Consider the following 14,126-nt stretch of genomic DNA (forward strand, 5'->3'; position numbering starts at 1 on the left):
CAGAAGATGAATGTTTTGTGAGGTGGGCTAACAGCATGGCATATGTTAGGTGGGCAAGAAGGCTCCTCAAGTCCAGTAGTTGCTTTCCTCTGTCTTTTTTTAACCCTTTGATTGCCCTGCTGGACAAGTGGACTGACCTGCAAGGGAGCATGGCAAGTTGAGTATACAGTATGTATATTTGTGTGTATGTATGCATGTTCTGTATGATAAGAAACTTGTACTTCAGGGTGTTTGTGTTGGTTTTTTTTTTTAAATACTGGTCATGCTGTGCAGTTACAACCCCTTTAATGCCCCAATGCTGGGATATGCTTCCACAGCACAACTTAATGTTATTATTATTATTTTTTTTACAATTACTATCAGCCTGGCACCCTCCGCCCCCTGTATTGGGAGGTCCCCACTCCCCCATGGACCCCGTCCAAGGCTGAACAGCCAGAGTGATAATGCTTTGTCCGGAGGACCTTGTATGAAAAGTGTCCCCCGGCCGTGGCATTACACCACTGGCTGTCGGAGCCCGGTGCTGGTTCCAAAATTTGGGGTGACCATTAGTCTTTTTGTCCACCATATTTTTGGAATCAGGACTGGTCCAAGAGCATGGAGCTGGTTATACTGGGGGTATGGACCTCACAGTTTTCTTTTTTTTTTTTTTTTTACTTTTACTGAAAATGCGCACACTGCCATTACTAAAAAAAATTGCAGGTTTCCGTTACTAAAAATATGGCCAGATATCGCAAGTGATTTCGCACCCTATTACATCTCTGCCCAAACGTATATCTTGGATCAGACCAAACTTGTGAGCATTATTCCACAGTGACCTACTGTACTGACTATGGGGCTGATGCAGGTTTGATAGCACAGCAAAAAAGCGAAAAAATGGACAAAACCATGTTGCACTGCAGGTGGAGCTCTCCTTGCATGGGGAAAATGATTTGCTTTTTTTATCTGAATCTGGCCCAATGCACACATTACACATTTGGCCTAGAGCATGTTATTCATGTCACTCTGAAAATATTTCAAAACTGAAGATTTTTGGCTTGAGATACTGGCTGTGCTTTCAGATATTGTGCAGCTTGTATTTCTTGGATTTCAAATATTCATTGCACTTCCTTTTAAGATTTTAAGGATCAAAATTATTTAGAAGCCATGGCATAGCTGAAATTACTTTTTCAGATTACTTTATTACATAAGGATGTGTGTGACGTTAAAAGTTAATTCCCCATGGAAATGATATTAGTAAATGGTGTTCCTAAATCATTGGGCAATTATGTTGGATATGAATAAGTTGGCATCTGCAGTATACAGCTGATTAGACATTACTGGAAATCACTTAGCACATATAAACATACATGTTCTCATGTACAGTGTATAATATGTGTGCTGGTTGGTTGTGTATCAGGCGAAATGCAGCACCCAGGACTCAGCATAAGACATATCACTTCTTAGTCCCCAAACTCCCATTGGCTAGTTTCAGAGCAGTCTGGGGGCGGGCTTAGAAGGAATATGATACCTTATGCTGAACCCCCCTATACTATATGGATGGTGCACTGCCATTGTTTGGGATCAAGGGAAACTAGAATAACACCTCCTGTCACAATAGCAACACCAGTTATCCAGTATGCTCCCCCAATTGTCAAAGGTGACAGATAAGAAAGTAATTAGTTCAGCCTGTCTGTGATAATAGGCCATACAGTACAGATCTATGTACTTCAATCCATCCCTAGTCTATGTTCAAATTTAAGAGTTTGAGAAATTTGGTTGCCTATATACAGTATGTTTAAATATAAGCAATGCATGCGTGTGAGAATTATAATGATCGCACCCATAGGTATCCTACAGTAATCACGTCAACTATCATCTTATAGAGCAAAGCTTATGAATACGGTTCTGAGCATCATTAAGCCCCGCCCCATTAAATAATTCCCCTCATAATTCTTATATGTATTTCATAATGTTTTCAACTGTCTTTCCACATGACTTACATTTCACGCCCATTTCCGGACATCTTAAATCCTCCAAATGGAACCTGGGGTGACAGGGCACCATAGCAATTCACCCTTTAAATTAAAAACAAAGATGATCAATGCAATGTATTTTATTTTTAATACATAATTTTAAAACTTATTACATTAATGAAAATGGTATTAAAACATACAGAAAAACATTTAATAAAATTATGGTTAGTACTATGATGATTGTTCACCATATTATGACCGGTAATTTGTTGATTATCACAGGAATTTGATCTGTGTGAAAGGGTCAACCCGATTAGGTAGCATCACCGCCCCAACTTGTTCTAAATGTGGTACTCTAGATGGCTACTTCTGGCACTTACTTTGGCCTTGCCCCAGTATAACATCTTTTTGGTCAGGAGTCTTCAACATTATGATACATACAGGTATCCCGAGCGAAATCCTTACACCTGCATTATGTTTACTGGCCTCCCTTGATGATGACACTTTAGATACACGGACTAAGCACTATGTAATAAACTTATGTACCCTAGCTAAGGTGTCCATTGCCAGAACCTGGCTTGCTAAAAACTCCCCCTACATACAAGCCTGGCTTAACTTGGTCAATGAAAGTATCTCTCATGAGAAATTGACATACCTTGCTAGGAAAGCTGGCCACAGATTTAATGCTATTTGGTCTAGATGGATTGGCTCGCAGTACGCAACTCCCATTACATAGATCCTCTCTATCAATGAATGGGCACGTTCGCCACTGACCACTGTCTACACGTACTTATATAATAGATTCTATGTTGAGATTCCATTTTTACTTTGTATGCCTTCTCACTGTCCGACATTGTATTTACCTCTCGTGCCATGATACCACATGTAATATATCAACTTGATTAAACTTATCCCGCGATATTAAGGCATTTTCTAAGCGATTTTGCTTAGTTTGGCAAAGTCGCTTAGCAAATGCCCTCACATCGGTGTATGTGTAGGGGCTATAACGGCCGCAGTGCGCGTCCCCGCGCGTCTTTATCGCTGGCCGAGATTGATGGACAGTGTCCATCAATCTCGGCATCGGCAGGGTTCTCCCACCGGAGAACACTGGCGCTGTCTGCTCGCTTAGCACACAGAGCTGACAGCTCGCTCTGTGTGTGGGCTGTCAGCTCTGTGTGCTATGAGATAGCGGCACACCACAGCCCGACCTAGCATAGCTAGTGTGTAGGGCCCATTAGCCTACTGATTGTTAACAGACACACTTAAGCATCTGTTTGTACTATTTGCTTTTGTTGCTTTATGTAAAATCAACAAACTTTCAATAAATATTATTGCATAAAAAAAAAAAAAGAAAGGGTCAACCTGGGTTGAAATTCCCAGGTCTTTGACCTTGGTAAATACCTGGGTTAAAGACCCAGGAATTTAGACCCAGGTTGACCCTTTCACGCAACAATAGGACCCATGTTTAACAGCACATTTCTGGGTAGAAATGTGTGACCCGGTAATATGCTTTTCTGTGTGAAAGGTGTATAATTTATTGCACTGTACCCAATTTAGTAGTAATAACTACTCCTAAAGATGTAACAACCTTGATTAGACAAATTAAGTGTACATCTGGAATATATTCCTTGACTATTGTATAGGCCAAGCATCATTTTGTTGTTTTTTGGCTATACTGATACTTTTCTCAGATGGAGATGTTCACTAGCAGCATTATCATTGGTACAAATTTGATATTAAGAATGTTTTTTTGAAATATTTAATATATAACATTTTTAGGCCAAATAGGTTAGGCTACATAATGTTGTCATTGGTCCTAGTTCAGGGATGGACACTATGGGGGCTATTCTGGTTGATTCCCTCAGACGCCGCCTAGTGATTCTAGTTGAAGCGCAAAGCAGTGTTAGTTTGCTGCTTTGCAAGCCATTTAACGCCACCCGTACAAACTAGAGATGTGCAGGCTCTGATTTACTCTGATTTATTTTGATTTCAAAGCAGGATCTTATTGGCTATCAACTGTCAACAACTGTCATGTGATTTTGGATAGCCAATAAGATCCTGCATTGAAATCAGAGTAAATCAGAGCCTGCACATCTCTAGTACAAACGTCCATTAACATTCATTTGCAGGCTTAAAATCAGTCGATGGTTGCTGACCATCGAATGATTTCTGTAGTGTTCGCATATCTAGCTCAGCCTCTGCTGACTTAGACTTGCGGCATCCTGGTCTGAGAACAGGGTGGGCAGCTGACATCCTTTGACGTCAGATGCCTGCCCCCAGAAGGCAGGTAGCCACCCCTGTTCGTAAGTGGATGCCCAGCATTTTCCTGGGCTCACCCACTGTTTTGTGGGTACACCCGGGAAACGCACCTTGCCCACCTCCTGCACGCCCCCCACGTCGAGCAGGTCTCTGACGGCACCCACAGTGAAGACCTGCACATGCGCATAAGTGATTATGCACATGTGGAGGTCGCTGACATCAGTCCCCATTGCAATTTCGCAATAGGGGAGCCAACCAGAATGAGGGCCCTAGTCAGTAAACATGGGTCAGAATACTCAGACACTGGACTCACTGCTCAAAAAAAACGGGGCTGATACAACCCAGTTTTCAGGAATGCTGGCCTTTACTGCCCATTCCCTCCCCCAATCAGCTGCAGCATGTGAATTATACAGTGGGTTAGGGGGCACTGTAACCATAGTCACTGAAATGCATGCATGTGTGCAGAAATAAGATCTGCAGTGCAGATCTTATACATGCACAGGTCTCCAACCATCACAGATCTACACAATGGCCCTTATTCTGGTTGGTGCGGCCGGAGCCGCACACGGTGCTCCGGCCGCACAAACCAATCCCCGCCCACGAGACGGATCGCCACGGCCGTCCGTACACGGACGGCTGGCGATCCGCATAAAAATGGTGGGGCGTACGCCTCCACCATGGTGGGAGCTGCCCCCTGCATTCGATGGTCGTCGACCATCGAAGGCAGGCCCGCACGCCACAGCAGCTCCCGCAAGCTGAGACCACACGGACAATCGTCCGTGTGATAGCTTGTATGGGGGCTGAGAGCTGACATCCGGCGACGTCAGCTTTCCGCCCCCATCACTGGCGTCATACCCTTATTAGCATGCATACGCCCCGCGTTTGCATGGGAACGCCCATGAAACGCGGGGCGTATGCATAGGGAAATGAGGGTATGAAGCCCCTCACGCCCCTATACGCCCCCTTTGCGGCGTATATTTTTTGTGTGCGGCGATTTCACCTGCACATGCGCAGAGTGACCTCTGCGCATGTGCAGTGTGAAAACATCGGCGGTACGGCCGCACGCGGGCCGTACCGCACAGATTAGAATAAGGGCCAATGTATGTACATTTCTGAATCAGGACCACAGTCAATCGGCATTGGTACAGTATATGCGTTCTATGTACCATATACATGGGTATAGTGTGTGCGATGCACACGGGTCCCATAGTGGCACACACAACAAACACTGCACCCATTTTTTTCAATACTTACCACTCCACTCCATTACCAGAGTGGCATGACTTTGGAGCTGCAGCTCTGATTTACCAGCATTGTGCAAATTCCCAGTAGGGAAAAATCACCAGGAAAATGGCAGTTGTGCCATATTTAAGGAGACTTATGCACCACTAGTGTTTAGAGTCAGTGTTATTGCAGACAATGGCTGCACACAGGGCCCCTGCTCTCTTAGGGGCTGATTCAGCTTGACTTGGTAAGCTGCGAAGTACCGAGTGCCTAAGAAGCCCCCCCTCCCTTAACACCAGTTTAATTTCACAAAACAGATATGGCAACAAAAAAACATTTCTGCTGTAGGAGAAGTCATTTGATGGTCACCAACCATCAAACTGACTTTTATTTGCGCGTCCCTAGCCAAAACCGGGGCGGGCGGCTAACGTACTGTGACATTGGCTGCCCGCCCACCCGCGCACCCATGGGAAAGCCCAGTGTTTTCATGGGGACGACCATAGAATGCTGGGCGATCCCATCCAAGTGCCCCATTACCGCAACTGTCGGCCCCCGGCTCATCATGATATTTTTGTGAATGGCTCAGCGACTATGCAAGTTGCCGAAGTCATTCACAAAGTGGAGCTGCACATGTGCATAAGAGCCATGTACATGTGCAGTCCCCAAAACATGTGGGCAGAACTTGCAGTATTGCGAGAGAATCAGAATTATCCCCTTAATACGCCCCTGGTATGAAGGGTTGATGGTCTTATCCTCAGATGATACTGATTGCATCACTGTTTTATATGTGCAGCCACATATTCTGTTAATGTATTATTTAAAGTACTGACTGCAAATGTGCTGCCAAAGACATATTGCCAAGTTCTATGACCTCCATTAGTCTTTATTTTATCTGAAATTTTGCCACACTGCACTTACTGTAGATGAAAAGTTACAGCTATCAAGAGGAGATCCAGTGTCCACTAGAGCCTCATTCTCTTCCCTTAACAGCAATTTAATTTCACAAAACAGATATGGTTATTAATCATTTTCTCTATGGAACGTCTATTGTGTGTCGGACTGGGGCATGAAGGGCCCATTGTGGGGAATGCATGGATAAGGGGCCCATGCTTAGTACAGTACATAAATACATCAGTCCCATGCAGTATAATGTATAAAAGTGCACAGACTAGATAAACCTGATCCCTAGAAAAGAGATAGGGCCCTCAGGCAATGATAAGTAATAAGGTAATTACAGCTCAATCTGCATACAAAATGTTCTGTACAGTGTTTCCCAGCCATAGAGTTATGTGGCTTTCCTATATATTGTGTGTAATTGTGACTGTAACAGCATACTAAATTATGCGGAGAGAAATGAGTAGTGTCTAAAAGTGCATGTATGTGAAGGGTAGAGAATACACAAGGATCGATTGAGGTCAGCATTTATCCTCAGAGCTCCTTTATCTCTTGGCAGCTCCAATCAACTCATATGACTCTGGGAAAGTGTGTGACCTTTACAACTTTATCAAGCAAACAAGCCAGGTTCATTTAAGTTCCCAATTCTCAACACTAGCCAAACAAACTAATGGCCCCCACACACAGCACAATTTTCAGGCACTTTCTGAGCGATTTTACTAAATCGCTCAGAAAATGCCTGAAAATGCATGTAAATCGCTGTGTATATAGCCCACACAGCGATTTACATGCGCGCCCCCGCCGTTCTGAATCTGCACAAGATTCAGAATGGCCCGGTCAGTCAATTCATAACAGTCGCTCAGAAGCTCCTGCTCATCTCCCGCATGTGTGGCGCGGGGATGAGCAGGGCCATCTGAGCGACTGTCATGCCGGTGACTGTGACTGTCAAGCCCCGCTGCCACCGACCTGGAAGCCCCGCCGCCGCCGCCTGGAAGCCCCGCCGCCGCCGCCGCCTGGAAGCCCCGCCGCCGCCGCCGCCTGGAAGCCCCGCTGCCGCCGCCTGGAAGCCCCGCCGCCTGGAAGCCTCGCCGCCGGAGCCCAGCAGAGACGCTTCCTGGACCTGCCGGGTGCCGCGCCCGCCCTCTGCAGTCAGATGGAAGCTGCAGTGAGAGGACGCGACGCTGGAAGACAACGGAGTTGGTAAGTATATTCTTTTTTTTTTTTTTACACTGTGCCACCAACGGTTGAGGGGAGAGGGGGATGCCACACTATACCACCAACGATTAAACTTTTTATATGGGGGACTAAAACTATTAAACTGTGTATGCATATATATATATACTGTGTGTATATATATATATATATATATATATATATATGTATATGTATATGTATGTATATGTATATGTATATATATATATATATGTATATATATATATATATATATATATATATACACACTATGTATGTGTATGTATATATATATATATATATATATATATACTGTGTGTGTGTATATATATATATATATATATATATATATATATATATATATATATATATATATACTGTGTGTGTGTATATATATATATATATATATATATATATATATATATATATATATATATATATATATATATAGCGCAGTCTGGGCAGGCACATCCAGAGTAGCCAGCTGCACAATGTCCAGTCGTGACAGATTTGAGATCTCCCGTGCTGAATCTCCCAATTTGAATCTCTGACACAAATCTCTCTGTATGTGGCTCATTGTCTGAAATGAGCCAATTAGTGAAATCTCTTGTGCTGAATCTCCCGTTATGTATCTCTGGCACACATCTCTGCGTATGTAGGGCCCTTAATGCTGCTTTCCCACTGCAGACCAGTTTAAAGTACTGGTAATCTTAAATGGTATTTAAAACGGTATTAGCATTCCCACTGCAGCAGATTACCGTTTTAAATACCATTTAAGTACCATTCCCATTGCAGTGAAAAGTGTATAATGTAGAGGGCCTAACCCCCCCTTCCCCCAGTGTAAAGAGTGCCTAATCCCCCCCCCCCAGTGTAAATAGTGCCTAACCCCCCGTACCTGCCCTGTGCCCCCACCTCCCCTTGTACTTACCTGTGGGCAGTGGGGAGGCAGCGGGGGTCATTGCATGGTCCATGCAGGATACAGGCAGTCCCAGTGCCTGATGAGACCTAGTAGTTCTCACTTTGCGCATATGTAATGAGTGCACGTGCATATTAATGAGCCGCTCATTACATATGCACATATGTAATTAGCGGCTCATTAGTATGCACGTGCACACATTACACATGCACAAAGTGAGAACTACTAGGTCTCATCAGGCACTGGGACTGCTTGGAGGCTAAATAACGTTTAAGAGGCATTCCCACTGCCTCTTAAACGTTATTTAGCCGTGTAGGACTCTGCTTTGAAAACGGGTTAAAATACCGTTTAACTTTAAACGGTATTTCAACTCTGGCGCTTTCCCACTGCAGCCTTAAACGGTATTTTGCCCTTAAAAAATCGGCAATATACCGTTTTAAGGCTGCAGTGGGAAAGGGGCATAAAGGTAACAATTTAGATAACACTTTCAATGTAACTACTATGTATACATTTTCTCCCTGCAACTTTTCCAGGTTATATAATTTTTCTGCCATGATAAATGATGAATATTATTGGAATATAAAAGTGCATTATGTGAACAAAAAATATTATTGTTATTTCCTACATACAAAACACAATATACAGCAAATGTGAAAAATGTGTTCTCCACTATTATGGATCTGCGAGTTAGATGAACAAACGGCAGGTACGCACGTTGCGTTGTTATCATGCCCACACACGGAACGTTTTTAAACAATTGGTCATTCCAATTGGTTGAATATGCCCATATCGTTTAAAATATCTCACGGTGGGCGGGATGTACTAAACAGAAGATGTGGGGGGAAAAAATGTAATTCGAGTTTTTACTGCATTTTCAGATGCACTAAAGCCCCACTGCTGGGAGCTGGCGTAACCTCATAGAAGCCTATGGGCTTCTTTTTATGTCTCCCGCACGTCGCACCCCCCCACACGCACTACCCACACCACGCGCACCCCCCCACCACATCCACCTCACCTGATGTCCGGGCAGCCTCTTGCTGTGCTGCCTGAACCAGTAACCTCCGCCTCTCTAGCACTAGAATATCCGTCTTTTGGGTGCAAGGAGGAGGAGCCCGGCAGTCCCTGCATCCATCTGAGCAAGAGGCTACCAGGCACAGCAGGAGGGGGGGAGCCACGGGGACCCGCTCACCCCCCCTTTTCCGCCAGCTGCTTTGCAAAGGGAAGTTCTTATCATAATGGCTGCCCTTTGCGATACTAATTGTATAAGTCTGATCAATGTGAATTGTGGTGGGATGTACCGCGATTGCTTGGTACATCCCGCCTCATGTGAGGGCAGTTTTAGTAAATATCTCTCTGTAACATACATCAAACTGGCATTAGGTGCCAGTCAGTGCTAACCTTGTTCTAGTCTACCTGAGTGTCAGACACACGCAACATGAACAGCATTTTGTCTTTGTCCTTTTAGCACATTTTTTGCATCAACCTTGTATTTTATTTCTTTTCTCATGTTTATTTTTAATTAAAAGTTAACAGAAATACAATAATGACATGGGAATCATGTAGCATTCAGTGTACAATTCCTTTACTGAGCACACTAAATCCACATGTAGAATGCATATGCATACTTCATTAAATATATATACAGTTTTGTGTAAATGTTTTAGGCAGATGTGGAAAAAAATGTTCAAACTAAGAATGCTTTAAAAAATGTGTTAGTATTAATAGTTTATTTCTATCAATTAACAAAATGCAATGCTATCTGTGAAGTCAATTAATTATAAACTATAATTGGACTAAGCTGCTGGTGCTTGTACAGACCGGCTCTGCGTGCCGCACACTTCTAGTGTAGGACTAGCTGACTTCACAGACAGTCGGAGCTGTTAAGGTTGATACACAATGGACGTTTTTGCCCAGGGTATATGCACTGCGATGATGGGGAAAATTGCTGGGCTGAAAATTGCTCAGTGCATACACAGCTTATAAGTTTATAGTATACTATATATCGCGAAATAGCAGCTATATTAACTGACTGTGATTACAGATAAACCACCAGCCAATCAGCTCTTAACCGACATGTCACAGGCTTTGTTTGAAAAATGACAGGTAGGAACTGTTTGGTTAGCGTTTTTTTCACTCTCCATTTTATCACTTTTTCAAGGCTTAGTACATCTCACCCATTAAAGGGTACATTGTGTTATAATGGAGCACTGTAGATAACATATGAGTTGGTGGTACATGAATCCATCACACCAGAACCAACTGCAACATTTGTTACCCCTTATACCAAGTGAAATACACTATTTAATTTTTTTTTTTTAAATTTACAAATAGACACCAATTAATGTTGGATACTTATATTATATCCACTTTTTCTTCTCTTTTTCACTATCCTTTATTTTATATTTCACATTTTTAAAAATCAAATAATTACATATCTTAATGCATACCAATAAAGTGATAAACTTTTAAGACAAATGGTCCAGTGTCCCAGTGCACCCTGGTAAACTACTTTCTTCTTTTGTTAGACTACATCTCCTATGGACTGGCGTGAATGGTGTATATTAAATTTGTTTTGGTTGCACTTTGCTATAGAGATTTGTCATGTTTCTACTATGCCTGTTGTGCAGACAAACATAGTACCAAGTATCATGCCCAGAGACCCATTCATGCTATGTTTTGAAACCATATTTTACCTCCATTGCTGCACAAGGTTTTATCTTATATCATATTATGATAAATATACTTGCTTACCAGACAGTTCCTGCTTGAAAAGCGGAGGAAACAGATATTGCTTTCTCAAGGTCTTTGGTGAAAACTCCTGCAGCCAATCCATATGTGGTGTTGTTTGCTCTCTTAATTACTTCGTCAATAGTTTTGAATTTCATGATTTGTTGTACAGGTCCAAATATCTATTGACATGAATACAATTACCATGTTTACTTATGTCAAACTCTTAAGAGTAACAAAAACCATGTTAGATATGAGTATCAAGTAGCAATAGTTATCCAGGGTAGAGAAAAATCATTTGACTTAATAGATAACGTATATTTATATGGTATTATTTATTTATTTATTTATTAGCAGTTTCTTATATAGCGCACACAGATTCCGCAGCGCTTTACAGAGAATATTTGACCATTCACATCAGTCCCTGCCCCAGTGGAGCTTACAATCTATATTCCCTACCACATGTACACGCACACACAGACATTCTTGGGTTAATTTTGTTGGGAGCCAAATTAGCCTAGCAGTATATTTTTGGATTGTGGGAGGAAACCGGAGTACCCGGAGGAAACCCACGCAAGTACGGGGAGAATATACAAACTCCGCAGAGTTAGGGCCATGGTGGGTATTGAACCCATGACCTCAGTGCTGTGAGGCAGTAATGCTAACCATTACACCATCCGTACTGCCCATGGTATAGTTAATTTATTTATTAATTCATTTACAGTTTCTTATATAGCGCATCCTGTTGTTCTTTACAAGTGGAACTAACAGTGATAGGACAAACTGGGTACTTAAAGACAGACATAGAGGTTGGCAGGCCCTATCTATAGTTAATGTAGAACTTACATTTCCAGAATTCTTTAAAAAAAAATCTCCTGGGTTGCAACCATATCAATCTTTAAATAGGAATAATAGGGGGAAGAAATCATAAATCTGTGAAGCAGACCTTAGGATAGGATAGCTTAATAAGCAAGTTTTTTTTTTACTTAAAAGTTTAATACTGTCAAGTATAGTACATAGGGTAAGAAAGGTAGCTATAAAGTTACTATTGGTATATGGCATCACGGACAGTGTAATGGTTAGCATTACTGCCTCATAGCGCTAAGGTCATGAGTTTGATTCCCACCATGGCCCTAACTGTGCGTGGATTTCCTCCGGGTTCTCCCGTTTCCTCTCATACTGGTCGGCTAATTGTCTCCCAACAAAAATTGAACCCTAGAAAGAATGTGTGTGCGTGTATATGTAGTAGGGAATATAGGGCCTTATTCTGGTTCACTCTTAGAGGCAAACTCCTTCTCAAATGGACAAAACCATGTGCACTGCAGGTGGGGCAGATATAACATGTGCAGATAGAATTAGATTTGGGTGGGGTTTTTCTGCAAAGTGAGACCTATATTGCAGTGTAAAAATAAAGCATTCAGTATATTTCCTGCACAGAAACAAAATGACTCACCCAAATCTAATTCTATCTGAACGTGTTATATCTACCCCACCAGCAGTGCACATAGCTTTGTCAATTAAAAAAGGAATTTGCCTTTAAGAGTGAACCAGAATAAGTCCCATATATTGTAAGCTCCACTGGGGCATGGACTGATGTGAATGTTCAACTATTTTCTGTAAAGTCATGCAAAATGTGTGCTGTTAATATAAACTTAATAAATATGACAGGTATTGGGCACTTTCTCTAAAAAAAAATTAGCAATGACTTTGCAGATGCCTAGAATATAAACAATTTGTATTTGCTGATGACACTAATTCTATATTATGACATTACCAGCCCACTATGAGATAATTGAACATTGTATGACCAGAACATACTGTATCAGCAGTGATTTATTTAATTTGGTGCATATCACCATGGTGTTTTAGTTTAAATGTGGCTATTGTAACTTCCACATTATGCCGGTCTCTGTTATTTCACTGTTATCTTTTGCTCTCAGTAGCCGTAGTATAAAACTGCTTTTTATCTTATGCCTTTGTTACCCTATCTAGCGTAAATTCAAAGTCAGTTTTCAATTACTTTTTCCAGTCATTTAAAAGAAGATACTCTAGTACATTTCCACTTTTGAATTCACCAGAACAAAAGGAAATATCCCTTCTATGGAAAGGCAAAGCAAACTGGATCTTAAAGAAGGTATTACTAGAACTTTCCTTAACTTCAAATATATTCTGATGCACTGTTATGCAGGTAAATTTACAGCAAGTTCAATTATCATTTTTGCTTAGGAGTGGCAATTTGTTATCTTTTTGTATTCTTTATATTTTAAACATATTCAAGTTCATCTCATTTACTTTTACTTTTACTGATATATTATCCTTAATTCCAACTTTTCAACTCGGTCAATCTCAAATGTACCTTGAACTTTGCCCTTTTCTAGCCTTTACTCTTGCACCATCTAAAGTCTTATCTTTAACACTTCTTGTGATTATTATATTCTCTATATATGGTTATCTTAAGGTTCAAAATGTATTACTGTATTATACACAGACAAAAAACATAATTAGTACCTTTAGCCTAATTTCCTGGACAAAATCCCCTGTGTTGGTTATGCAGTTTTATGAAAACAGTGCTATGGCATCACCAATCTTATAAAAATTAGAGATGTGCACTGACTCCATGTTTTGTTTTTTGGTCTAACTCATCATCGTATTTTGGTTTTGGCAAAATTCACCCAAAGTGTTTTGTTTAAAATTTCAAATGTAGTTTGAAATGAAATTTGAGTTACAAAAATATTGATCATCATTGATAATAATCAATAAAAAAAAATCTAAAATCATGCCATTTTTTAAATCCTAAATCTGATATCACAATTTAAAATCCAAATTCTGAACCATGGGAAGATTTGAGCTGGGACTTGGTTGGTATCAGATCTCCTCCAGAGATCTGAACCACATTTTGGTTTTGTTCAGAGCCATAATTCATGTTTTCTGAAGAACAGAATATATCTTATTAAAATTAGCTA

The 14,126-nt window shown here is 41.3% G+C and overlaps 1 protein-coding gene across 1 annotated transcript in view; it reads right to left on the reverse strand.

The window, feature by feature from the left end:
• Window positions 1-14,126, reverse strand: part of ALDH1A1 (aldehyde dehydrogenase 1 family member A1) — a 78,636-nt gene that overhangs the window by 4,331 nt on the left and 60,179 nt on the right. Inside the window, exons 11-12 of the mRNA XM_083186097.1 lie at window positions 11,188-11,345; window positions 1,980-2,054 (exon numbers count right to left, since the gene is read on the reverse strand). Of these exons, the coding sequence (XP_083042223.1) occupies window positions 1,980-2,054; window positions 11,188-11,345 (233 nt within the window). The remainder of the gene's footprint in view (window positions 1-1,979; window positions 2,055-11,187; window positions 11,346-14,126) is intronic.

The sequence above is a fragment of the Crinia signifera genome, chromosome 1 (genome assembly GCF_055691185.1).
Source record: "Crinia signifera chromosome 1, ASM5569118v1, whole genome shotgun sequence".
In the NCBI taxonomy this organism is placed as follows: Eukaryota; Metazoa; Chordata; class Amphibia; order Anura; family Myobatrachidae; genus Crinia; species Crinia signifera.